Genomic DNA, 25752 nt, shown 5'->3' on the forward strand with positions numbered 1-25752 from the left:
TCATGGCAGCCTCAAGGTCTGCTAAACACTGTTTCTTTTCTCTGTCTCTTTTTTGGCCTCTGTTAATAAGAAGGAAATGCTAAATTTCAGTTCCGTTCATGAAAATAAAGAGATAATAAGTTTCTCCCCTCAAGTTCATGACCCCGACTGGTTAAGACCGGGGCATGCATGGGCTTGTCCATGACTTGGGGTAGCTGCTGGAGTCCTGGGGGCTGCCTTCCCAGGCAGGGCCAGCTCCGGTCCCCACTAGAGCTCCAGGGTCAGCAAGCACATGGGCCTTTGTCAGACAGCTCCTTCTCTGTCTGCAGGAGGGACACCTGCCGTCTGCTGACCACCTGCAGCTCCTCCCAGGCCTCCACCCGCAAGGAGGAGGAAGTGCCTAGGCAGGAACCGGGCCTGACCTCTGGGGAGGCCGGGACTGACCTCTGTCGGCTTCTTTCCTCTAGCACCGCAGTTCAGCAACCCATCGCCACCCAGCATAGTGGCCAGAGAGGAGTCCCGGGGTCTGATGTTAGACTCTGCCCGGGAACAGCCACCTGGTCCCAGGGTGACACCATACTTTACCTGGACCTCAGTTTCTTCCCCTAGAAAATGGGGCAGTGCTTGATGAGACCAGGGGTGCAGAGCCCCTGGCCTAGCAGGGTGGCAGGAGGAGGTGTCCACACGGAGATATTACTGGACTGGAAGCTCTCGGGGACTCCCACTGCCTCCAGCAGCAGGGGAATGGCAGCAGGGCGGGGGGGGGGCCCCAAGAAGCTGCCAGCAAGCCCTCTTCCTGGCCCCCTTCCCTTCCCGTCCTGTCGTCTCCATTCCCAGGATCTGCTGGCCCAAAGAAGGGCTTTCTAATGGTTCAGGCCTGACCTCTCCCTCTTCTGCTCCTAGCCTTTCCTTCCTGCTCCCCTGGTCACCCAGGGGTAAAATCCAAGCTCTAATAGCCAAAAACTGGAAACAGTACAAATTCTTGTCAGCTGGTGAATGGGCAAATAAAACGCAGCACATCCTATAATTACTCTTCAGCAGTATAAAGGGACTGAAACTGGGGCTCATTATGCTCAGTAAGGGAAGCCAACCGCAGAAGGCCACACAGCTTCAATTCCATTTTAATCAAATGTCCAGAAAAGGCAAGTCTGTGCAGATGGAAAGCCCAGTCCTCGCTTCCGCGTGGTGGCGGCTGTGGGCCTCTCAGGGACGGGGGCTACAGCTGTTGGGTTTGGGCTACATCCCTTCATTCATGCTGGGAGCCACTGCCTGTTAGCCTGGGAACACCCGGGACAAGGCCTGTCCCTTCCACCTGCTTCTGTGTCCTGGGTCAGGGAGCCGGGCCCTGAATAGCTGTACGGGTCTGTGTAGCTATTGAGAGTATTTTGGGAGTGGGGATTCTGAGAGGCACGTGGCATTGTAGTTGAGAGCTGAGTTCAAAGCCCGGCTCCCATGTATACCAGCTGTGTGATCTTGGGCAAGGCTGTTTCTCTGAGCTTGGTTTCCTTATAGGGTTAAAGTGAGGATTCGTTCTTTCACCCAAATAAAGCACAAAAAAAACCCCAAAAACCAAGGACCAAGTACAGTGGCTCATACCTGTAATCCCAGCACTCTGGGAGGCTGAGGCAGAAGGATTGCTGGAGCCCAGGAGTTTGAGACCAGCCTGGGCAACATAGTGAGACCCCATCCCCACCAGAAATAAAAATGACCTGGGCGTGACAGTGCACGCCTTTGGTCTCTGCTAGTCAGGAGGATGCTTGAGCCTGGGAGGTCAAGGCTGCAGTGAGCCGTGTTTTCACCGCTTTACTCCAGCCTGAGCGACAGTGTGAGACCCCATCTCAAAAACAAACAAAACACCGAGACAGTGTTGGAGACGTGGTGGTGACCAAGACGGCCCCGGTCCTGTCCTCCTGGGCTCCCAGTCTAGTAGGGGAGGTGGCTGATGTGTAGAAAGATTGTGTGCTCTTCCTTGTGTATTTCTGTGAAGGTGCTTAGAGCCAAGGTGAGGCGTGGAGGGCGGTGCTGACTTGGGGTGGGGGTGCCCAAGGGCACCTTACCTCGGGCAGTGGCCAGCCGGGGGCCTGAAAGGGAGTACAGAGCTCAGGCAGCCTGTTGTTGGGGGAGGGCTGAAGAGGGCAGTAGGGGCAGAGGCCTTGGGGCAGGAGTGGGTGGAGCCCCATGAGGGACTCGGGGTGTGGACAGTCACAGGCCTGGGTCCCCTGTCCCTGCAGCCCAGAACGTGACCGTGGATGAGGTCATCGGCGCCTACAAGCAGGCCTGCCAGAAGCTGAACTGCAGGCAGATCCCCAAGCTCCTCAGGCAGCTGCAGGTACAGGAGGGGCGGGGTGGGTGCATCCAGTGTGGGTGTCGGGGGGCCCTAGGGTGGAGCCACCCCAGCAGGAGAGGGCCTCCCACTCCCCAGCCCCAGGCGATCATGAATACATGTTTGAAAGCCTGCTGCTCAGCTAGAGAACTAATCAGTTTCTTCATAAATATGAAGAGCACAGAATTCTATAAAGTAAGACATTCAGGTATCCGTCAGCCCCAAAAGAAACGCTGTTCCCTGGGGAAGAGACATATATACGATTCTTGTAAGTCTGAATTACAAAATTTCTTTCTTTCTTTTTTTTTGAGACAGAGTCTTGCTTTTGTTGTCCAGGCTGGATGCAGTGGCACGATCTCGGCTCACTGCAACCTCTGCCTCCTGGGCTCAAGCGATTCTCCTGCCTCAGCCTCCCAAGTAGCTGGGATTACAGGTGCACGCCACCACGCCCAGCTAATTTTTTTTGTATTTTTAGTACAGGTGGGGTTTCGCCATGTTGGCCAGGCTGGTCTCGAACTCCTGACCTCAGGTGATCTGCCCACCTCGGCCTCCTAAAATGCTAGGGTTACAGGCATGAGCCACCACGCCCAGCATATTCATAAAAGTCAGAATTACAGAAATAACATATATCCTCAGGTTAAAAAAAAAAATTAAAATACTACAGATCTGAAAAACCAAATCCACCTCTTATCTCCTGCCCCAAGGCCCCCTCCTCGGGAACCCCCGTTGTTGGCCACTCGGCATTTCCTGGCCTTTTCTGTGCGTTGGTAAGGTGGCTATTGAGAGCTACCTGCTGGTTTTCCATTTCCACAGAGGTGGCTCTCCCACCGTGCCACTCCCCCAGCCCCCTCCCTCGGCACCTCTCCAGTGGGCCCCAGCTTGACGCCTAGTCAGTGAAGCACCGCTGGTCCCAAGGGTTCCAGGGTTGCCTGTCCTCGGGCTGTTGACCCTCAGCTGTGCTGGAAGCAACCACGCTCCTTGTCCATCACTGTTCACTGGGGTTAGGGTAGGTTCTCTGGAACATTCCAGAAGAGGGGCTTGCCAGGTCTCAAGAAGGGTGGCTGCTCAGTGTGGCAGCTGAGAGGGTGGGTCCTTGGAGCCCGACGGCCTAGTTCAGACCAGCCGTGCAGCATCCACCCTACAGGTGATGTGTGTAAGCCCAGAGGGCGGGAGCTGGTGTCTGCAGGGCGGTGGGCTCTAACTGGGTGCTGGGCCCCAGGCTCTGCCTTCACCAGGAGGCCTCCTGAGCCCAGCCCTGCCAGCTTCCCAGGCTCATTTCCTGCCTCACAGCCTTTGCACAGACTCCCTCTGTCGGGACATCCCCCAGAGATGCTGGGCCTACTCCCTCGCTTGGTCCCACTGGGGCAGAGGCGCTTTGCCGAGGCCCGCCTGGCTGCAGGGCTGGCTGGTCCTCAGTCGTGTGGGTGCAGAGTTCTCTCGCTATCTAAGGCCCTGTACCCCAGGTTCCAGCTGGTGGGCGGCATCTGAGCCTCTGTTCAGTGCCTTTGCAGAAACCCCACCCCGGAACCCTGCCTGACCTCTGGCATAGCAGCCATTTGGGGCCTCAACTGCCTCCCTGTTCAAGTGTCGTTCTGCCTTAACCCCCATCCACTCTGCTTTCTCAGGAATTCACAGACCTCGGGCACCGCCTCGACTGTCTGGACCTGAAAGGTGTGTGTCTGGCCAGGGACTGGGAGCCCTTGGGTCGTGGGCAGGTCCGGGGCTCCCTAGAGGTGAGTCTGAGGACCTGCCTGGGGTCAGTAGCTTCTGGAGCTGAGTTGAGCCAGGGCAGGGGCTGGGCCTGGTGTGGGGTGGGAGGGTGGGGGCAGAGGGCCCCTCCAGCCTCCCCTGGCCATGCTCCCGCCATGCAGAGGTGCGCTGTCTCAGACATGCGCACGGCTGCTGACTCCCCCCAGGTGAGAAGCTTGACTACAAGACCTGCGAGGCCCTGGAAGAGGTCTTCAAGAGGCTGCAGTTCAAGGTCGTGGACCTGGAGCAGACAAACCTGGATGAAGATGTGAGCAGCCCTGCCACCGCCCACTCGGCTCCCTGAGCTCCCGGGCCCCTTCGAGGTTTGGGTGGGGAGAGGACACTGCAGGAGGAGGGGGTCCCCTAGACAAAGGCTGAGGGGTGGTGCAAGGGCGGGACCTCTGGCAGGGCAAGAGAGAGACATCCAGTATGACCAGAGTGGATGTGGAGGGTGTGTTGGGGCCCCTATGGCCCACCCTCATAAGCAAGGAGAGCCTTGGGGAGCTGAGCTGAGGGCAGGCGTGTGGCCCCCAGGAGCCCTTTCAGGAACCACGCTGGCGGGTCCAGCTCCTATGGGATGGGCTTGGAAAGCATTCTGAGAGCAGCCTCCCATCAAGGCCCAAGGGCCCTCCCCTCCCCAGCCTTGGAAGTCCCCAGGCACCCCTGATGTCCGGATCCTGAGGCCCAGGCTCAGGAACACCAAGGCCTGTCCTGGTCACTCAGCACATCAGTCAAGGACTCTGGAGGGCAAGTGACAAAAAACAGACTGGCTACAGCAGAGAAGGAAAGGGTTTGTCCCCGTGGCCCACGGGGCCCTGTCTATGCTTGTCCTCCTCTCCCGTGAGGCTCTCTCCAGACCCTGGACCCCTCATCTCTCAGTGGGCCCAGTGTCAGGGCCCACGCCTCTCCCCCAGGGCAGCCAGAGCTGAGCCCCCGAATCTCTACCTGCAGGGTGCCTCGGCCCTCTTCGACATGATCGAGTACTACGAGTCGGCCACCCACCTCAACATCTCCTTCAACAAGCACATAGGCACCCGGGGCTGGCAGGCGGCCGCCCACATGATGCGCAAGGTGGGCGCCTCTCGGCTTCCAGGAAGAGGCAGCTCAGGCTCCTGGCACGGGGAGGCACTGTCTCAGGGCACGGCCTGTAGGCTCTGACTGCATGAGCTCTTTAGTGTGGGCTGTTGTGGGGATGCTGGGCCTGGCCCTCAGGCCAGGAGGAGAACAGGGCTGAGAGGTGTCCTGGCCCCCAGGCCCCCAGCCCCTTCTCTCCTTGCGAGGCGTTTCGTGACCTCCACTTTCTCCCATCCACAATGTCATCCCTCCGTGAAGTCATTCCTTGGAGGTGGCCATGGTCGCCATTCCCACGTCACTCCTGTGTGAAGGCTGGGTGCAGGGAAGGGTCGGGGCTATCTGGGAACCTCCCAGCCACACAGGAGTTGGGGATCCTGGCTGCCACCAGCCCTGCCTCGCTCACCCACGAGACCCCAGACTGAGCCTTCCCTCCCCAGCCACAGTTTCCCCTATTGTAAAATGAGGCGACATAGCCAGACAACAGCTGTGGCTTCGTTGCTCGTTGAGATGTGGGGCCACAGGTCCTGGGCTGGCGCCAGGAGCACTGGGGCAGGCCTGAGCCAGTGCCTCACCCCTGTCCCCTCGTCCCCTGCAGACGAGCTGCCTGCAGTACCTGGACGCCCGCAACACGCCCCTGCTGGACCACTCGGCGCCCTTCGTGGCCCGTGCCCTGCGCATCCGCAGCAGCCTGGCAGTGCTGCACCTGGAGAATGCCAGCCTGTCGGGGCGGCCCCTCATGCTGCTCGGTGAGCCCCAAGCCCGGGAGGGTGAGTGGGACGTGCGGCCTGCTGGGGGCAGCGGCCGTGTACCAGATCTGGGCAGGGCCTGCCCAGTCACCGTGCCCCCCATCCCCAGCCACGGCCCTGAAGATGAACATGAACCTGCGGGAGCTGTACCTGGCGGACAACAAGCTCAATGGCCTGCAGGACTCGGCCCAGCTGGGTAACCTGCTCAAGTTCAACTGCTCCCTGCAGATCCTGGACCTCCGGAACAACCACGTGCTGGACTCGGGTGGGTGCAGGGGCCCACCCCTCCCCACACCTGTCACCCAGCACCCACTCTGCCCGGCCCTGCGCTGGGTGGCCCTGCGCTGGGTGGTGCTGGGGACACAGATGTGGCCAAGACTAGACCCACTGACAACCTAGACTGGACAGGACTGGGCTGATGGAGCCCAGAGGCAGGGTCTGATCAGTCTGGGGGCCAGGGAGGGCTTCCTGGAGGAGGAGACACCTCAGCTGACAGCCGCAGGATGAGGTGAAGTGAATAATTACAATCTGAAGAGAAAGCAGTGTTGCTGCGATAACAGGCTCAGCTGGAGGCTGCTTTCAGATGGTGGAGGAGGGAAGACCACCGTGGGTCGGGGCCTCTGGGTTTCCATCTGGAGGCTGGAAGCAGAACCAGCCTTGTGAGAAGCCTGGGAAAGGGTCCAGATGGAGGGAGCCACGAGTGCAGTGGGAGGAGCTCTGGTGTTTGATGTTGGGGGGTTGAGCAGAGAATGGGGATCCGTCAAAGGAGGCATTCCTGTTGCATCCTGGAGGGGTGGGGGGAGGGTCACTGTGTCGCCAGGTGGCAGGCCCAGACTGCACTCTGCTGAGCACCTGTCCAGGACCATGGCTGTAGGCCTCTGGGCTCAGCCCGGAGGGAGACACAGGGCTCTGCCCTCGGGAGCCTGTACTCCAGTCTAGAGACAAAGAGAAGATGAGTGAAACCTGCAGCCCGTCAGATGGTGGGATCTGCATTGGAGGGAGACAGTGCTGACTGTGGGTGGGAGTGAGCCGGCTTCGAGGTGAGGTGGGCTGGAGGTGGTCACATTTGAGCAAAGAACAGAAGCATCTGGGGGAGGCTGTCATCCGGGCACCCGGGCCCAGGGGTCACAGATGTGTGCCCAAGGGTGCCAGGCCGAGGCAGGGCTGCAGGGCAGGGCCTGGGCCTGTAGGACCTCCACGGAGGTCCTAAGCAGAAGGGGTGGCTCCCACCCCGGCCCCAGACAGGGCTCTGACTGCCGGCCTTCCGCAGGTCTGGCCTACATCTGCGAGGGCCTCAAGGAGCAGAGGAAGGGGCTGGTGACCCTGGTGCTGTGGAACAACCAGCTAACGCACACGGGCATGGCCTTCCTGGGCATGACACTGGTGAGTCAGGCTGGCAGGGGAGGGAGGCACCTCGGTCCCCGCTGCCGCCTCCCATCCCAGCTCTCAGCACAGTTGTCTACAGCTGACGGCTCCTGTCCTGCCCACCCTGCAGGTTCACAACGATTTAAATTCAGCCCCACCTGCTTCCTCATTCAACCTCTGTGCCTGTTTTCCCTGAGGAGCAGCCCTTCTTTATCTTTTTTTTTTTTTTGAGACTGAGTCTTACCCTGTCACCCAGGCTGGAGTGCACTGGCGCCATCTAGGCTCACTGCAGCCACTTCAGCCTCCACCTCCCGGGTTCAAGCGATTCTCCTGCCTCAGCCACCACACCTAGCTAATTTTTATATTTTTAGTAGAGATGGGGTTTCACCATGTTGGCCAGGCCCGTCTTGAAGTCCTGACCTCAAGTGATTCCCCCTGCCTTGGCCTCCGAAAGTGCTGGAATTATGAGTGTAAGTCACCGCACCTGGGTTTCAGTTTTTACGCGGTGCTTAAAGCAAGCCAAGCAGGCACAGAGACTCTCAGGGTGAGCACTGGTGTGCCCAAACCCTGGGTAAGAGTCGCCCGCCTTAGGGGCTTCAGGGCGCTCAAGGTCCAGGCCCTGGCCAGGGGCTCAGGCTGTGGGGGGTAGGGACTGACTGGGTGCCTGGGAGTGGACAGAGGACCTGGCATTTGGGAAGACTTCAGGCACAGAAGGGACTTCAGGCCAGGCCTGAGGCAGGGCAGGACGACGCCGGTGCTCAACGCGCAGGCGCGCCAAGGAAAAGGAACGCCCGACCCTGGCTCTCTTCACGCTTTTCCTGACTCGGCGTCCTGGGCCCTCCTCCGCCACCACGGCTCCCTCCTCACCCTTACGCCCCCTCCCTCCAGCCGCACACTCAGAGCCTGGAGACGCTGAACCTGGGCCACAACCCCATCGGGAACGAGGGTGTGCGGCACCTCAAGAACGGGCTCATCAGCAACCGCAGCGTGCTGCGCCTGGGGCTGGCCTCCACCAAGCTCACGTGCGAGGGTAGGGTACGGGGCCGCCCGGGTGCGGGCTGCTGGGCTCAGCGGGGCGGCCAGCCGGGTGTGGGGCCCGTGGCCAGCCCCTGCGGTGCCCCCCCAGGCGCGGTGGCGGTGGCGGAGTTCATCGCTGAGAGCCCCCGCCTCCTGAGACTGGACCTTCGGGAGAACGAGATCAAGACAGGCGGGCTCATGGCACTGTCGTTGGCCCTCAAGGTGAACCACTCACTGCTGCGCCTGGACCTCGACCGTGAGCCCAAGAAGGAGGCGGTAAGCAGGGGACGGCCCTGCAGCCCTGGGGCGGGCGGGGGTCGGGTGGAAGGCCGGGTGGTGGGGCCGGCCTGAGAGCCCTAGCCAGGCGCTCCCGCCACAGGTGAAGAGCTTCATCGAGACGCAGAAGGCGTTGTTGGCCGAGATCCAGAACGGCTGCAAGCGCAACTTGGTGCTGGCGCGGGAGCGGGAGGAGAAGGAGCAGCCGCCGCAGCTGTTGGCCTCCGTGCCTGAGACCACCGCCACCGAGCCCCAGCCCGACGACGAGCCCGCTGCTGGGGTGCAGAACGGGGCCCCCAGCCCCGCACCCAGCCCGGACTCAGACTCAGACTCGGACTCGGATGGGGAGGATGAGGAGGAAGAGGAAGGGGAGAGGGACGAGACCCCCTGTCCTGCCCTGGTGCCCCCCACGGACTCCCTGGGCCCTGGGGACAGGAGTCCCCCAGGCAGCCCCTCCACACCCACTGAGCAGCGGATTTCCGTGTCCAGCCCAGGCCGGGGCCACAAGGTGTTTGTGGTGACCCGGGTGGAGAGCCCACCCGAGAGGGCAGAGCCCCCTTCGTCCCCCATCCCTCCTTCTCCCCCGCCCCCTCCCTCCCCACCCGCCTCACCTTCCCTACCACCCGCCGGGGCCATTGTCACCCGGGACACAGGGTCCTCTGAGTCTCAGCAACCACCGGAGCCGCCTCAGTCAGGGCCATCGCTGCCCAACGGCCTGAAGCCTGAGTTCGCCCTGGCACTGCCCCCTGAGCCACCCCCGGGGCCTGAGGTCAAGGGGGGCAGCTGCGGCCTGGAGCACGGTGAGAGGGGCCCTAGGGCAAGTGATGAGGGGCCCTGGGTGCTGTGTGTGACCTCAGGCAAGCCTCTGTCTGTTGTGGGCCTCAGTTTCCCCTCTTTAAAATGGTTCTCACAGGGGCCAGCACAAGTGGGGCTTGGTTTTCATGTACACCGCGCTTCCCTTGGGTCCTGGGAGCTCTTCCTGGGGTGGGGCATGTAAGGTGTGTTGCCTTGAGCCTGACCATCTCAGCGGTCTCTGGGCCCTCTGCAGGCCCCGAGGGTCTGGCTGGGGACAGGTTGTATTTGCCCCACCCGCCTGACGGGGCTGCTGGCCCATCCTCCTACACAGAACTGAGCTGCTCCAAGAATGAGAAGGAGCTTGAGGAGCTGCTTCTGGAAGCCAGTCAGGAATCCGGGCAGGAGACACTGTGACACTTTAGGTGAGGCTAGGCCCGGGGCCCAGGGCACTGGGGAGGAGCTGAGAGAGTCCCCAGCTCTGACAGTCTTTCCCGCAATCTCTCCTCCCCAAGTTCCCTTTTTCCGGTCGGTCTGCGATGAGCTGAGGCCAGAGCCATGAGAATCTGCTCACCTTCCCCCCAGCCTTCCTGAGACCCAGGATGCCAGGGGTGGGGGCCATTCTGGGGCCCCCCTCCCCCCACAGCAACACTACAAGGGGTGCAGGAGCTACAGGGAGCGGCCCTCCCCGTGCGACTCAGGCACTTCTGTTTATGAGCCCACCACTGGAAGACTCTGGGGGTGAATGGGAGGAGGGGGAGCAGGAGGAGTTCTTCAAGGACATCAGGCGCCTGTTCTGGAGGGGCCAGGCTTGCCCTGCAGAGGGCAGGGGTCCTGGGTGGTGGTGGGATGGTCCCCTGTGGCCCCGGGCACAGGGCCGAGCAGGCAGCCTGGTGCCGGAGGAGCGGTGCGTGCTGGTGGTGGTTGACACGCGCAGAACAGCCCCAGACAGTGCAGGCCGGGCAGGGTGGGGGGATGGGAGCAGAGGATCAGAGCTTTCTTTCTCAAGTGCAATAAACCTATCAGGGAGCTGGGGCGGGAGCAGCCGGCACTCCGGGACCCTGCTGTCCAGGCCACTGGAGGCTGCGCCCTGAGAGGCACTACAACCCGTTGGGGGCGGGTGGCATGGGTGTGGGTGTGGGTGAGGGTGGGCAGAGGGCTGGGGCTACTCCTGTCGGTGCAACTCTGTTCACACCTTTTCTAATAAACTGGGGCTGGGTTCACTTTGCCGGATGTCTGCTTCATGCGGATACTAGGGGTGGTTGCTGGCGGGGGGAGCTGGGTGCAGGCCATCACAGCTCCTGGTTACAGAGTGTCTGCCAGGGCTCAGGAGGCTGGCCAGGCATTACTGCATCTTCCCCCATAGTCCCGTCTTCTCTGTGTCCATGCTCCGGTGTCTCATACAGCCGCCGCCCAGCCAGGCCAGTTTATACCCATCCTTTCTGCGGGGAGAGACGGGCCCCAGATACCTCCTGGCTTCAGGTCTAGGGTCTCAGGATGCTAGATACGGAGTGGCTCTGCCCAGTTGCCCGTCGCTCAACGGGAGCAGATCCCAGCCTGTCCCCGGCAGCCCTGGGTGTCGTGCTGGTGGGAGTGTGCCCGGGGCCCAGCCAGCGCCGCAGGAGGCTGTTAACAGGGTGGCTTGTTCCCCTTTGCCAGCAGGGGCCATGGTGGGCTGTTGCCCGTTTCCGAGAGGTCTGTTTTTCCCTTTAGGAAATGAGGGAGCAGGCCAGGCGTGGTGGCCCATACCTGTAATCCCAACACTTTGGGAGGCCGAGGTGGGAGGATCACTTGAACCCAGGAATTTGACACCAACCTGGGCAACATGGTGAAACCCTATCTCCATAGAAAATACAGAAATTAGCTGGGTGTGGTGGCGCATGCCTGTAGTCCCAGCCACTCAGGAAGCTGAGTCGAGAGGATCTCTTGAACCCAGGAGGTTGAGGCTGCAGTGAGGTGTGATTGCACTGCTGCATTTCAGCCTTAGCAACAGAGTAAGATCCTGTCTCAAAAAAAAAAAAAAAAAAATTAGAAAACAAGCATTTCTGGGCCACCCATCCCCTTTCTCGTGTGGGAGGCTGACATGGATGGAGGTGGTGTGGTGACATCACAAGAACCACAGTCGCTGGCTGGAGTCCTGGTGTCACTCAGCTCCTGTACACACCAAGGAGTCCCCTGCCCGCAGCCACCCTGGCCTCTGTGAGGAGCACCTTAGGAACCCACTGCTGGTTTGCTGTTTGGTCCCTTGCAGCTGTAAGTGTCCTCACTGCTCCCCAGGTCAGCCACCGCTAGGACTTGGGCGAAGGACTTAGGGAAGCTACACAGAACGGCCGCCAGCAGCCCGCAGCACCCTTCCCATCCCTGCACAGCCAGCCTGTCCCCAGCTCTGCTAATGTGCGGTGTGGCCATGGGTGAAGGGAAGAAGGGGCCCCTCCTGGCCATCGTGGATCCAGCCCGTCTAGGTGAGGCCAGAGCGTGTGAGGCTTTTGCTTCAAGGTACTGAAACCGTCCTTCGCCTGGTTCGGGTCAGCACAGTGCCCCAAAGATCTTCAGAGGCCCTTGGTCAGTATTAGCTGTTGCTCATGGTCTCAGCCTCTGTGGAGGCAGCTGTGTTGGGGTCTCTTGGCCGTCTGCCTCCCCACTCCAGGTGGGGTCAGCTAGGAGAGGGACAGGGATCCTCTTCCCAGCCTGTCCCTTGATTTGCTTTCATTAAAATTGAGCTTGGAGTGAGGAACTGGGCCTTTCCCGGGGCTTGAATTGTGTCTCCCACAAAAAAAAGATGTTTAAAGTCCTTACCTCCAGTACCCTAGAATGTGAGCTCACTTAGAAACAGGGTTTTTACAAAGGTACTCAAGTTAAAATGAGGACATTCGCGTGGGCCCTACTCCAGTCTGATTGGTGTCCTTATTAAAAGGGGCATTTGGGCACAGGGAGACCGCCACGTGAAGACAGAAGATGGGGTGATGCCTTTGCAAGCCAGGGAGTGTGGAGATGGCCAGCAATGCGCCAGGAGCAGGGAGCAGGCACAGAGGGCCCCCCTTCATCTGGAACTTGTCGCCTCCAGAAGCGGGAGACGATACATTTGTCCTTCAAAGGCACGTGGTCTGTCGGACTGCGTTAGAGCAGCTCTAGAAACCGCAGCCGTATCTTGACACCCCAGCCTGGTGCGCTCCTGATTTTCTGAGGGCTCCCAGATGGAGGACTGGAAGCTGAGAGGATCCTCCCTGCCGTCTTGTCTTCCCCTTCCCTTCAGCCACCCGTGTTGCCCGAGCTTGTCACATTTTGCTAGCCTTTGCTGAAGATGTAGGGGGTCTGTTTCATTCAAGATCTCAGTGTCCTAACACAGGAGATGCTTATCGTTACACGTGGATGTTCAGAGTAGCAGGCAGCTCTTCACCAAGTTATTCCTGGATCCAGGCCCCTTTGAAGCTCTTAGAGCTCTGTTGCTCCCCAGGGCCTCACGGGTCTCAGATCAAGTGGGCAGATGGGGGAAGGGAGTGGAGAAGGGAAACCTGCTCCCTAACTCATTGCTGGGAAAGGCGCACACATCAGCCGTGCTCCCGTTTTGTTGGTGACAACCGGTCCCGTGGCTTTACACAGGTGCAAGTTCTCAGAGCAGCTCCACGTGAAGATACAGTGGCCAACAGTTTGGCCACAGCTTGGTACCACGTAACAGAGGCTACAGCTTTTTTTTTTTTTTTTTTTTTTTTTTTTTTTTTCAATCGGAGTCTCACTTTGCCACCTAGGCTGGAGTGCAGTGGCACCATCTCGCCTCACTCCAGCCACCGCCTCCCGGGTTCAAGTGATCCTCCCACCTCAGCCTCCTGAGTAGCTGGGATTACAGGTGTGCATCACCATGCCCAGCTAAATTTTCTTTGTATTTTTATTAGAGACAGGGTTTCACCATGTTGGCCAGGCTGATGCAGCTTCTTACTGAGGCATGGGGGGCTTCAGTCCTGCCCCCACCTCCAGCCAAGTCTACATGTTAGCATCTCTCACAGCACCCCACTCCTGGTAACAGTGAAAATTTATTTTCAGCCTGGATTCCAGGTGGTAAGAAACAAAACCAACTGAAACTGGCTTAGAGGAGGCTAAAGGGATATACTGACCCCAACCACACATCTACAGAAACAGACTTAACGGTGTCACAGGCCCCATGCCTCTCCCTCGGAGGCCAACTCTCCCTGACAGCTAGGAAACAGCTCCCAGGAGGTCCAGGTGTATCACCAGCTTAGCCAGGCCAGGAATGGGAAACAGCACCTCTGCTTGCTCAACTCAAGGGAAGATCCTGGAGGGCTACCACTGACCCGCATGCACCTGTGACAATTGCTGTGGCCAGAGGATTCTGGTGCTGCAGCCAGACCTGGATGCCATGCCCAGCCTTGGAGCTAAAGAACTGTGAGGTCAGTGACCCCAGTCCCATGGCCTGAGGGTGTGTGCCTTTGCAGAGCTCTCAGGTTCCTCGGGGACTGTCCCCTCTGCCAGCCTCAGGGCCCTGGCTCAGAAGCCACACCCTCAGCCTCATCCCAGGGTGTGTCCAGTGTTGGCCCTTGGAGTCCCTGCCGGCACACACTTGGAACTGGGTCAGGCACCCCAGGGCCTGAGCATGTGGCTGAACATTTGACCGATGAGGAATCAGGAACTGCCCAGAGGAGTGACACCCACCCCAGCCCAGGGCGCTGTCCAGAGGAAAGGTGGGGAGCCCTAGTGTAACCCCCCTGGCTGGCTGTGGCTTGGGTCCTGTATGTCCCCATCTCTGCCCAACTTCCCTGTCCTCATCAAAGGGCTGATGCAGTGGCTTCAGTGTCAGTGACTAACCAGTGGTCCTTAGGTGGCCCTGGAGTGACTCGTAAGGCAGGTACCCTGTGGACAGTTATTTGTCTGAGGGAGGTTAGTGCCACCCACCCCAACTGGCTGAGGTGCCAGCGAGGTCTAATTAACCCATTACATTGAGAATGAGAGCCACCCTAGGGGTGAAGCAGCCTGCTGAGGTCACCGAGGTCACCCTCGGAAATGCCAGCTCCTGCCCTACTCACAGAGGGGCAGGCTAGGGCATGGGGACAAGGACTGGGATTCCCTGAGGCCTGGGCGCTCCATGTTGCCTGAGTCAACCCCGCCCATCCACCTGTCATCTCCCAGCTCTGCAGCCTCGTCCACCGCCCCCGCAGCCTCTCCTGCCACGGAGATGCCAGATGAGAAGGCCAGCATGGCACAGAGGAGGAAGTGGGCTTGACAGGATGGGGCAGGCCCTGTGGCAGGACGGGGCAGGCCTGGTCCCTGGTCGGATCAGGATGCAGAGAGCAACTCGGGGCTCTCAACACCTCCATTTATTGCACGTACATCCTGAGTTCCTCATTGGTCCTTATGTGCCTGCTCTCATGCTGCCACCAGCTCGCCGCCCCACTCCTGGAGGCTCTGTCCACGGCTCTGGCTTACATTCACCTGGGGGTGTGGCCCTCACAGGGCTCATTGGGACCCTGGGTTCAGTCCAGCCGCCTATTCCCCCATCTGGGCAGATAGAGGAACTCTTGCCTCCTGCTGCCCGCCAAGTCCTCCATTCAAGGCCCACCTGGGCTGGATTGCCCTGGACGGAAGAGCGCGCAGGCCACCGGCCATAGCTTGCCCCTGTGGGTCAAGTCCCCAGCGTGGTGGCCTTCGCTAGCTTGCCCTGCGGCACGGCCCGACGGAGGCGCCCTGGATGTGCTGTTGGTCCGGTGGGCAGCGTGGGGGGCATCGCGGGCAGGGGACTTGGGCGGGCTGGGCGGCTTGAGCGCGCTGACGGCTCGGATGAGACCCATGCGCCGGCGGATTGAGTGGTCCAGGTTGACCGTGCAGCGCAGCAGGCTCTGCGCCTCGGCCACGGTGAAGGGGAAGTCGGCGCCCAGGAAGCGCTCGAAGAGCTCAGGGTCGCCGTCCAGGTCGAGTACGTTCTGCAACGCCTTGGTCATAGTGTGCAGCTCGCGGCTGTTGTCGCGGAACACGTCCCAGAGGCGCGCGCGGCCCTCAGGCGCGCCCCCCGTCTGCTGCCGGTCCTCCAGGCACTGCAGCGCCCAGCTCAGGCGGCACGGCCACTGGTTGGCGAGCACCACCCACGCCACCGCCTGGCGCGGCGTGGGGCCCCCGAAGTCCCCCTGCTGCTGCTGCTGCAGCAGGCGCACGGTGATGGGCACAGTGTTGACGATGCGCCGCATGGACACCACGTTGTCGGGCACGTACTCGTAGAGGCAGTCGCGCTCGTCGTGAAGGCAAAAGAGAGCCTCCTGGATGCGCCGCGCAGCCTCGGCGTCGATGCGGCTCTGCCCGCGCTCCGCCCCCGCCTGCGTCTGCGTCTGCACCGCCAGCAGCTGCGCACTCTCGCCCCTGGCGTCCCCGGGCACCCACGGCTTGCGCGTGATCTCGCGGTACAACAGGTCGTCGCGGCTCTGCACCGCATCGTGCAGGAACTGCAGCTTGGTGCGGCGGCCCATGATGGGCACAGAGAAGGGCAGCGTGACCGTGCGGTTGAGGAAGAGGTAGCCGTTGTCGGCCGTGCCCTTCATGTTGCCTGCGCTCTCCAGGCACGCGGCCAGGATGCTGGGGTCCACGACCAGGATGAAGATGAAGGGCGCGTGGCTGTCGGACAGCAGCGTGTTGATGGCGTTGAGCAGGCCCACCACACGGTCCGGGTAGCACGTGTCCAGCCCGGTGACCTCCAGCACCACGCGCAGCCGGCGCCGCTGGTAGACCTCCAGGAAGCACAGGAAGTCGGTGAGCAGCTCCACCTCCTTCTTCACCTCGCACATGAAGCCCAGCTGGCTGCCGAACTTTTCGCGCGACACCAGCCGCTCGATCTTCTTGCGCTGGCTTACGAACAGGTGCTTGCCCACCGAGTACACGGCCATGAGCAGCCCCGAGCCCGACAGTGTGGTGGCCGCGCCGCCGAACGCCTTGAGCAGGCTGCCGTTCGGGCTGCCGTGGCCCAGTGCGTGGCCGCCCAGCGACAGGTAGAGCAGCCCCACGCCCAGGCCCAGCGCCGCCAGCAGCCCCAGCAGCCCCAGGCACACGCGGCGCCGGCAGTGCCACTCGCTCTGGCAGCAGTCCTGCCTGGTGGCCGGCTTGTTGCCCAGCACCGAGTACACGCTGAAGGGCAGCGCGCCGTAGTGGTGGCGGATGCCCTCGCACAACGTGGTCACCAGGCCGGCCCACAGCTTGTCGGTGCCCTCATACTGCCAGGCGCTAAAGCGGATGAAAAGAAACTGCACGTTCCTGCGCCGCAGGTGCACCTCGGTGATGATGGGCTGCAGGAACACCAGGTACCACAGCAGCTGCGGGACGCCCCAGCCGCTGACGGCGCGCGGCCGCCACTGCACGTGCTGCAGCTCCTCCCTCTCACGCTGCGCCGCCTCCTGCTGCATCAGCGCTGCGGGAAGGGAGCCCGGGAGCCGCGTGAGCCGCACACCCGCCGGGGTGGGCGGGGTCTAGTACGGGCGGGGCGGAGCGCGCCTGGAGAGGCGAGGGGCGCCCAGCAGAGGCGAGGGACTGGAAGGGAGCCGCGGCCTCTCCTTAAAGAGTTGGAAGCCGGTGCACAAGCGGGGGAGTGGAGAGGCCTGGAGCCGGGCTTGGACCGGAAGCGGTCTGTAGGCCAGGCTGGGGGTCGGGATGGTTAGAGGTAGAGCCGGCAGAGGAGAGATGATGGGAGGGGGCAAAAAGAGACACGAGGAAGAGCCTGGGCTGGGTAAGGGGCTGGAGGCGGGTCGAGGTGTGGAGGGCACTGGGAAGGTTCTGAGAGTGGACCAGGGGAGAAGTGGTCGGTGTAAGGGATGAATGAATGAGATGCTGAGGACGAGCTATGCTAGGCAGCAGGATACAGCCTTGGTCTTATCTTCCAGACTTACTGCTCCTCCTGCAGGAAGCCCTCCCTGATCCCAGGCTGGGTTGAAGGCCCTCAGCCATTCCCACTCTGGGTCATCACTATCTGAAAACAAGTCCCTCTCCCTGCTGGACTGTGAGCAAGAAGGGCAGGGTCCTGCCTGTCTTGGTCACCACTGTGTCCCCTGGGCACCAGAAGGTGCTTGCGGAATGCCTGAACAATGGATCATGAGAAATCTGAGGTCACGGAGTGAATGAGCAGGAATGTCTATGGCCCCCAGCAGGAGTAGGGACTCTCTGTTCCTTATATCCCCATCTTTTCTCTTCCCGGGACCCTGTGACAACATGGGGCAGGACAGTGAGTGCTCAGTGGACAGTCAGTACAGGAACGAAAGGCTGTTGGGCCTGCACCAGGGCTGGGCACACGGAGGAGGAACATCAGTCCCAGCCCCTCTCGCCGCACATGGGGCTGAGGTCTGAGCTCCAGCAGGGCTTGATCCACATCAAAGCTGCTGGGGAGGCCGGGCACGGTGACTCATGCCTGTGATCTCAGCACTTTTTGGGAGGCTGAGGTGGGCAGATCACATGAGGTCAGGAGTTCAAGACCAGCATGGCCAATACAGTGAAACCCCATCACTACTAAAAATATAAAAATTAGCCAGGCTTGGTGGCGGACACCTGTAGTCCCAGCTACTCGGGAGGCTGAGGCAGGAGAATCGCTTGAACCCGGGAGGTAGAGGCTGTACTGAGCCAAGATTATACCACTGCACTCCAGCCTGGGCGACAGAGTGAGACGTGTAATCCCAGCACTTTGGGAGGCTGAGATGGGTAGATCACGAGGCCAAGAGATCGAGACCATCTGGCCAACATGGTAAAACCCTGTCTCTACTAAAAATACAAAAAATTAGCCGGGCGTGGTGGTGTGTGCCTGTAATCCCAGCTACTTGAGAGGCTGAGGCAGGAAAGTCGCTTGAACCCGGGAGGTGGAGGTTGTGGTGAGCCAAGATCGCACCATTGTACTCCAGCCTGGCGACAGAGCAAGATTCTGTCAAAAAAAAAATAGCTGCTGGGGAACCTGGCAGGTTCCGTTCATGTCTTCAATTATCATCTATATGTCAGGTGCCTTGTGACCACCAAGCCCTAAGAGGTGGGTCTGGGTAGCACAGAGGCCAGTAGGGGCTTGGCAGGAGCCTGCAGCCTCAATAAAGAGCCTGGGCTTTCTGCCTTGGGTACTGGGGAGCATGGAAGGCACAAGCACGGGAAGGACAGGGCCAGATCTGTCCTTCAGAGAGTCCTTGGAGTGGATCTGGTGGCGGAAGCAGGGAAGGGTACGACTTTGGGGCAGCCAGGAGGCCAGAGAAGCAAGAGCTCAGGGTAGAGGTGTGGGCTTGCGGGGGGCCTGGACTGGGGCAGGCTGACTGCAGGAGGTGGGGGATCTGGGGGAAGCCTGGAGCTGGGCGGGGACCAGAGGCCCTGTTTCTCATCCTCCCCGAAACACACACACACACAGCTCCTCACCCGTGATCTTGTCCAGCATCATGTGCAGGCGGCAGCCGAAAGGGGCGTAGAAACCCACAGTCACAGGGACCGGCACATGGCAGAGTGTCTTGGCCAGGCAGCTGCAGTAGACGTCATCCTCTGTCAGGATGTCTGGTGGTTGGGGGTGGGGACACTGAGTCAGGGCCGCTGGCCAGGCACCACCCTCCTCCCATCTGCCCTCCATGGCCCCCACTGTCAGCCCCTCCCTGGCACCCTGTGCCAAGGGGACTCAGGTCAAACCCTACAGTGGAGGTTTCCATGGCCATCAGTGGCCCCCACCTCCAGGGCGAGCTGTACCCCTTTGGGTCCCACCAGGCTGAGGCTGGGAGGCTGGAATCCCCCCAGCCACACACCAGAGGCTGAGGCTGCGGGAAGTAAGCTTTTCTGGCCCCAGGTCACCAGGCTTGCTTGGTCACTAAGCCCATGATTCCCCCAGGAAAATCCCAAAGGCCTTTCTTTGGGATACGAGGCCCTCGGATGCTGAGACACCACTTTCCACCATCAGCAGCACTCCAGGCCACTCCTGCCTGTTCTGCTGGGCCGGCCAGAGCATGGAGAGGCCCTGGACCGCAGGCTCCTCCCACCTTCCTGTCCATCATGCCAGCAAGTCACTAATCCCACCTGAGCCCAGGCTTCGGGGAGAGATGACCAGACTGGAGCTCCAGTCCCGGCCCCACCGCTTTTCTCTGCAGACCCCAGGGAGAGCCACCTCTGAGAGGCTCAGTTCCCTCTGAAGAGTGGGGCAGCAGAGACATTGGGGAGCAGGAATGCCAAAGGGACTGGCCAGCGCTGGGCCCTTGGTCAATGTCATGGTCTCCAGTGGCCATTTATGGCCCTGGCCACCAGGCACTGGCACTACAGCATCCACTCTGCAGAGGACACCCTGTCCCCGACTGAGGGTTGCTTCTCAGACCTGGAAATGGGGTATCAAAAAGGCAGGGTTCAGTCTTGCGGGGGCACGTGGGGCCAGCCTTGTGATGCACAGTGCGGGTAACACAACCACTTTCAGAGAGGCCTGATGGGCTGCAGGAAATGGGCCACGCCTAGCGGCAAAGCCAGGTGGCCAGGAAGCAGGCTCAGGAGTAGGTCTACTGAGGTGTGGGCCAGGTGGGTCTAATTCCAGCTCTGCCAGATCACTGGGTGGCTCCACCTCATCCACCCTCTATTTCCCTGTGTGTGAAATAGACATCATAGCCCCGAGGCTCTAGTGACAGGGCTGTGCCCGACCTAGAGTCCTGCTGAGTCCCTGTTGCTCTACTTTCAATCCAGACCTAGAAACCCAGCCGTGTCCCCACCTCTGCTGCTACCGCCCTGGCCAGGCTGCCAGCACCTCTCGCCTGGATTCTTGCAATCTCCTGCTCCCTGGGCCACCTGCTTCCGTCCTCCTCCCACAGCCCATTCTCCTGGAGATCCTGTCAGCTCATGTCCATCCTCGGCTCCAAAGCCTCCTGTGGCTCCTGCCTCCTTTAGGGCAAAAGCCGACGTGCTGGCTTCTTGCTGGCCCGGGAACACACCTCCCCAGGGCCTCTGCTCTAACACTGCCTTAATGAGGCCCAGCCTGACGACCCTATTTAATCTGGAAACCCTGACATCCCCCATCTCCTCTCCCTGCTTTATTTTTCCCTAGTGTGGTTGTTACTGAGTGGCATACTTTTAGAGGCAAGGTCTTGCTCTGTCACCCAGGCTGGAAGTGCAGTGGCACAATTATAGGTCATTGCGCCTCGAACTCTGGGGCTCAAGGGATCCTGCTGCTTCAGCCTCCCATATGGCTGGGACCACAAGCATGCACCACCATGCTGGGCTAATTTTTATTTTACCTTTTGTAGATACAGGGCCTAACTACGCTGCCCAGGCTGGTCTGGAACTCCTGGCCTCAAGCGATCCTCCTGCCTCAGCCTTCCAAACTACTGGGATTACAGGCATGAGCCAGTGCGCCCAGCCACACTTGTTTTTTTTTTTTTTTTTTTTTTTGAGACAGTCTCACTCTGTTGCCCAGGCTGGAGTGCAGTGGTGTGATCTCGGCTCATTGCAACCTCCACCTCCCAGGTTCAAATGATTCTTATGCCTCAGCCTCCTGAGTAACTGGGATTATAGGTGCTGGCCACCATGCCTGGCTAATTTTTGTACTTTTAGTAGAGATGGGGTTGCACCATGTTGGCCAGGCTGGTCTCAAACCCCTGACCTCAAGTGATCCACCAGCTTCGGCCTCCCAAAGTGCTGGGATTACAGACGTGGGCCACTGCACCCAGCCTCCCAGCCACACTTTTAAATTTCCTTGTTTCCTGTACCTGCCCCTGGCTGCAATACATGAAGACAGAGATGTCTGTTGATCCTGCTCCCCACTGTGCCCCCAGAACAGGGCCTGGCACGCTCATGGAGTGAATGAGGGAGGGAGGGAGCAAGCAAGTGGGTCCTCCCATTGCTGACCTTTGCTCTCCGTTCCCCAGGCCACTCCCTAGCTCTGTCTCCCCCATGCCAGAGCCGGCCAACAACTCAGGGCTCACCCTCCCTGCCCCATGTACCCTGTAGCCTGCTGGGCCAGAGGAAGGGGCTGAGAAGAGACCAGAGAACAGCCAGGGTTTTGGCAGAGGGAAAGGGGGAAGGAGAGGGAGGACTTCACTGCCTGGCCCAGGATGGCGGCACCGGGGCAGGCCTGGCCTGGAAGCCTTGGACCCCAACAGGCAAAGCAGAGGCAGCCAGCCTGAGCCCCGGTGCCAGGGACGCACCCCTCCTGGATAGGGACCAGGGTGTGGATGAAGAGGTCAGGCGCAAGATGCTAGGCAGGGAGCAAGGGGAGCAGGCGGGAAGTGAGGCGGCAGGAGCGGGGACAGAGCCCCCGAGAAGGCCAGGGTGAGCACCGGGGCTGTAGGTGAAGGAGCCACAGGCCGCTGGGGCGGGCAGAGGCCGGGCATCAGTGGGCTCGCTGGGCTCCAGGAAGATGCCAGCCGCGGAGGATAGGGTTGGGCCACTGCTGGCCATGGCCGGTGCCGTGGTGGGTAAGGGGGGCGCCTGAAGGGCGCCGGCTGGTTCCCTGGGGACGGTGGAGGTTGCAGGCAGCCCCTTCTGGGCTTCGTGAATGGGGCAGAGCCGCTGCCGAAGGGGGCTGGGAGGTGGGGGCTGGGGCTGGGGCTGGGGCTGCCGCTGCTGCTGCAGGACGGAGGCCGGGAGGCCCCGGCGCCAGCCACTGCCACCCACTCGGTGGCTGTGGTAGGCCAGCTGCCAGTGTGACTGGGGGGAAGGTCGACAGGGCCCGTGGGCTCGGAGGGCTGCTGAGTCCTGGCGCCACTGATGACAGCATCCTGGAAGGAAGGAAGTGGGGGTGACTGGGCCTGTGTCCCCAACCTCCGGGGGCACCGGCACAAGCCAGATCAAGTCTTCAGGTAGAACCTGGGGGCCGGAGTGTTCTTGGGAACCCCAGAAACCCCTCAAAAAGTCAGATCGTACGCGGGGGAGGTATGGGCAGGGGAGGGACCCGGGGTCTGTGCTGTCCCACAGCGGGGGAGCGGGGAAGGCGCAGGGCTTGGACTTCAGCTGGGGGCAGAGAGAGGACGCCTGAGGCTGGGGCTTCAGTGGAGGCTGGTGCCGGCCACAGCAGATTCCTGGATTCCTGGGGGGTGCCCTGAGTGCAGGGGTCAGGGAAACTGAGAGGATCCATTGGGAGCTGGCCCTGGCTGGCCCAGGGAGGCCGGAGTGATGGGTGGTTGTGTGGAGAGGGGTAGGCCAGGGATTTGGATGGGGGGTGGACCTTGTCCCCAGCTCGGGCCAGGGTGGCAGGAAGGGTGGTGACCTGGGAAGCTCCGGCCCTCACCCTGGCCCTGAGGAGGCTGAATCAGCCCCCGTGGGAGGGCACTGCCCTCTGCCCCCACTAAACAAGAGCCTCGTGGTCGCCACCAGAAACTGGGCCCAGCCTCATTCAGACATGTTCACTGTGTGGGGCTCCCTCTCCTACCCGTTACTCCCAGCACACTGTTCCCCTCCAGGCTGGGGGCCGTCCACACAGGCCTGGGGGTTTGGAGAGGGGAAAGGGCAGGCCAGGTGGCCCCGGCTTCCATCTCCAGCCCAGGCTCCTATCTTCAGGCCCCCCGGCCCTGTGGTCCTAGTCCTGGGTCCTGGCCCTGCTGCTATGCAGATGCCTCTTGGGGGAGTGCAGGTGGCTTTTCTCTCCTGAGGACGCGGCTCCCCTTCTGTTCCTTCATTCACTCTGGCTCCCCCACAGGCCTCTGCTGGCCATCACCCACCCCCAAACTGAACCCGTACCTTTTTGGTGCCCCAACTCTGGGTCCCAGAAGTAGTGCCCGTTGGGGCTCTGGGCGTCCTTGGCAAAGTGGACTTTGTAATGCTTGTGCATGGCAGCCGGGCAGCTGGGTACCTCTTCCTGGGGCAGGAGGGGGCGCACAGGCTCAGCGTAGCCTCTGGGTCATGAACAGCACAGAGCTAAGGTCAGGGGCCCTGCCCTGCCCAAGAGCTCGGACAGGGGAGAGGCCAAGTCCCATATGCTGGGTTCCTAAGTCACTTGGGAGGAGGGGGCAGAGATGGCCTTCAGGGTACAGTGAGGGGCAGGATGAAGAGGGATGGCCAGAGGAGGGAACGGAGAACTGCTGGGGGTGGCTAGGGGCTAATTTGAGGTTGCGAGTCGGGAAGCCTCTGGTAGTTTCTAAGAGGCTAGGACATTGGGGAGTGCTGAGCAGATGTGGGCTGGGGAAATAGGGGGTCCGGTGTGGTGGCTGAGTGACAAAAGCGGTCATTAAGGTGTGGGGTGCTGTGGGAGGCTGGCACGCTTTGGAAGGACATGGAGCTAGTGAGCTGAGCTGGGGAGCAGCTGAGAAGCAGGGTGAAAGTCAGAGCTGAGTACCTGTGGGGATTGAATGATACGATGGAGGGGGAATTGTGAGGGAGCAATGAAATCACGGTGGTCCAATTTGGGGAGAGGCTCAGCAAACTCGGGCAAGATGAGTGTACCGCGTTTCAAACGTGAAGAGCCGAAAGCAGGATGGGGAAGGATGCTGTGTAGGGGACAGGGATGGGGAAAGGCTGAGGGGCAGAGGAAACTGGGGTGCTGACGGTTGGGAGCCTGTCCACCTCTCCCCACCCCCAGTCCCGGGTCCACTCGTACCTGACGGCGGCCTCACGGCCCCAGCTGCCTGCCCTGCGAACTGCTGCCGCGCCAGCCCGGACTGTCAGCACAGGCCCATCCTGATGGAGGCCCCAGCCCAGCGCCCGCCCGACCGGTTTGCCCGCCTGTCCCCGCCCCTTCCCCAGCGCCTGCCTGTCCCAGTGCTCTCTGCTCTTGAGGACTGGACTCAGTCTTGTGTCCCCGGCCCTGGTAAGGAATGGAGATGCATCCCACAGCGCTGCCTAAGTCTCCTCAAGACAGCCACGGGCCCAGGCACTTCTGCTGGTGGTGGGGGGGGTGGACAAGGAGCTGGGATGCCAGCTCCTTCGTGGCCCAGCTATGTGACCTTGGGCAGGTGACTTCACTCTCCGAGCCTCGGCTTCCTCATTGCTGAGTGGGCACCTGCCTCTCATGGTTGCCGCGAGGGAGGCACGGGGTGGGAGTCCCCTCAGTCCAGGGCCTGGCGCGCCTGACTCGGGGCTATGCTGACCCATTCACCTGGTGCTGCTCTAAATGGACGTCCATAGGACGAAGGCAACAGCACACACATCAAGGCCGGCTGCACCCTAGCTCCATCTTCCTCTCCACCACCCAGGGGGCCAGGTGTGATGCCCGCTTCACAGATGAGGACACTGAGGCCCAGAGAAGTGAAGTCCTCTGCCCCAGGGCAACAGAGGCAGAGCAGGGATTTGAAAGCAGACAGTGATTGCTACTCCCAGGCTTGCCAAGGCTCTGTCTCCTGCCTTCGAGGGCCAGCACTCAGTGACTGTCTCCCCACAGATGCCCTCTGAGGGGTGAAGGCTGGGGAGAGGCTGGGCAGGAGACGCCCTGGAGGCCCCTCAGCCCTCTGGGGCCCTGGCTCCCTGTGGCTGCTGGCGTGACGGGGTCAACAGTTGCTTCCCTGACAGACGGGGTGCTCTGATGGGGATGGGGGAGGCAGCCCCAGAAGAGTGCCCAGGACAAGATAAAGGGAACCCACCTGGCCCTGGGTTCTGCCCAGGTGACCAAACACTGCTCCCCATGGCCAGAGCCAGGGCCCTTCCTGCTACCTGGGACCCGCTCTGTCTCCTCCCCGACCCTTCAAGCCGGTTGCTCTGGGAAGGTTCCTCCCTGGCCCATCAGGGAGGCGGGGCTGCCATCTGAGCGTGGGCATGTCTGCAGTGGACCTCCGTGCTAACCCCCCACACCCCTGGCCGGAACATGAAGCGTGGCTCAACGTAAACGAGACATCTCCGCAGGATGAGGTTGCCCCGGGCTGGGAGCATAGCAGCCAGGAGGCTGCTGGACACTAGGGGGAGCAGGTGTTTGGGGAGCGGGCCAGGCAGGGGCAGCACGGCAGAGGCAGACACAGGACAGAGCTACACTCAGCCAGGTGGGCTGGGAAGAGGTGACCCAGGCAGTGACTGACGGGGTGACTGGACCCCACTCTACAGGGAGTTTCTTTAGCAAGGGACCCCTTTCTCATCCCATTTGGGTCTCAACCCCCAGCCTTGGTTGGCGGCTGTGAGGCTGGGGCACTTACCCACATCAGGCAGCGGATGGCGAAGCCCAGGAGTCCCCAGATGCTACAGATACGAGCAGGGTGGAAGGGGGCAGCATAAGGGCCACTCTGCCCATGGACGGGCAGCAGGAGTGCGTAGGGGCCACATGTGTCCATGGGGGTGTCTGGCCTCCCCCTACCCCATGCATCCCCAGCCCTGGCAGCCCCAGCCTGCCCCGGCCTACGCTCCGGGCACTCCCAGCCCTGCTCCCCAGGAAGACGCTCCATTCCGTGCAGATCGCCGGGCAGAGGGCAGCCCCAGACTTGTTGACTCGGCAGAGATGCCAGCGAGGCCGCCCATGCCGGGGGCCAGCATCCCTCTGCCAGGAGCACAGGGAGGGAGGGAGGGTCTGAGGGGCATGGGAGCCAGAGAGGGTGCCCACTCCCCTGC

General features: G+C 61.2%; 2 protein-coding genes across 3 annotated transcripts in view; one reads left to right on the top strand and one right to left on the bottom strand.

The window, feature by feature from the left end:
* The window catches only part of PPP1R37 (protein phosphatase 1 regulatory subunit 37), a 53922-nt gene extending 43373 nt beyond the window's left edge, over nt 1–10549 (top strand). The window contains exons 2-13 of one of the 2 annotated variants that reach the window (XR_007721752.1): nt 2211–2308; nt 3928–3973; nt 4219–4319; nt 5003–5122; nt 5721–5871; nt 5981–6136; nt 7142–7254; nt 8125–8266; nt 8363–8529; nt 8633–9037; nt 9183–9329; nt 9656–9746. Coding sequence is in view for 1 of the 2 variants with exons in the window: in XM_050772107.1 (XP_050628064.1) it covers nt 2211–2308; nt 3928–3973; nt 4219–4319; nt 5003–5122; nt 5721–5871; nt 5981–6136; nt 7142–7254; nt 8125–8266; nt 8363–8529; nt 8633–9329; nt 9656–9738 (1874 nt within the window). In the remaining variant the exon portion in view is untranslated. Of the gene's footprint in view, nt 1–2210; nt 2309–3927; nt 3974–4218; nt 4320–5002; nt 5123–5720; nt 5872–5980; nt 6137–7141; nt 7255–8124; nt 8267–8362; nt 8530–8632; nt 9330–9655; nt 9747–9836 lie in introns of those variants that run through there. The other variant, XM_050772107.1, reaches the window with a different exon arrangement.
* A 2086-nt stretch (nt 10550–12635) lies between these two features.
* NKPD1 (NTPase KAP family P-loop domain containing 1) lies at nt 12636–25702 on the bottom strand. The gene is made up of 4 exons (XM_050772366.1): nt 22966–25702; nt 21567–22007; nt 18688–18819; nt 12636–16720 (listed from the first exon to the last, which is right to left on the bottom strand). The coding sequence occupies exons 1-4, from the start codon at nt 23054–23056 to the stop codon at nt 14880–14882; spliced, it is 2505 nt and encodes an 834-aa protein (XP_050628323.1). The 5' UTR covers nt 23057–25702; the 3' UTR covers nt 12636–14879.
* Between the last annotated feature and the right edge of the window lie 50 nt (nt 25703–25752).

Source organism: Macaca thibetana, chromosome 19, assembly GCF_024542745.1.
Source record: "Macaca thibetana thibetana isolate TM-01 chromosome 19, ASM2454274v1, whole genome shotgun sequence".
Taxonomy (NCBI): domain Eukaryota; kingdom Metazoa; phylum Chordata; class Mammalia; order Primates; family Cercopithecidae; genus Macaca; species Macaca thibetana.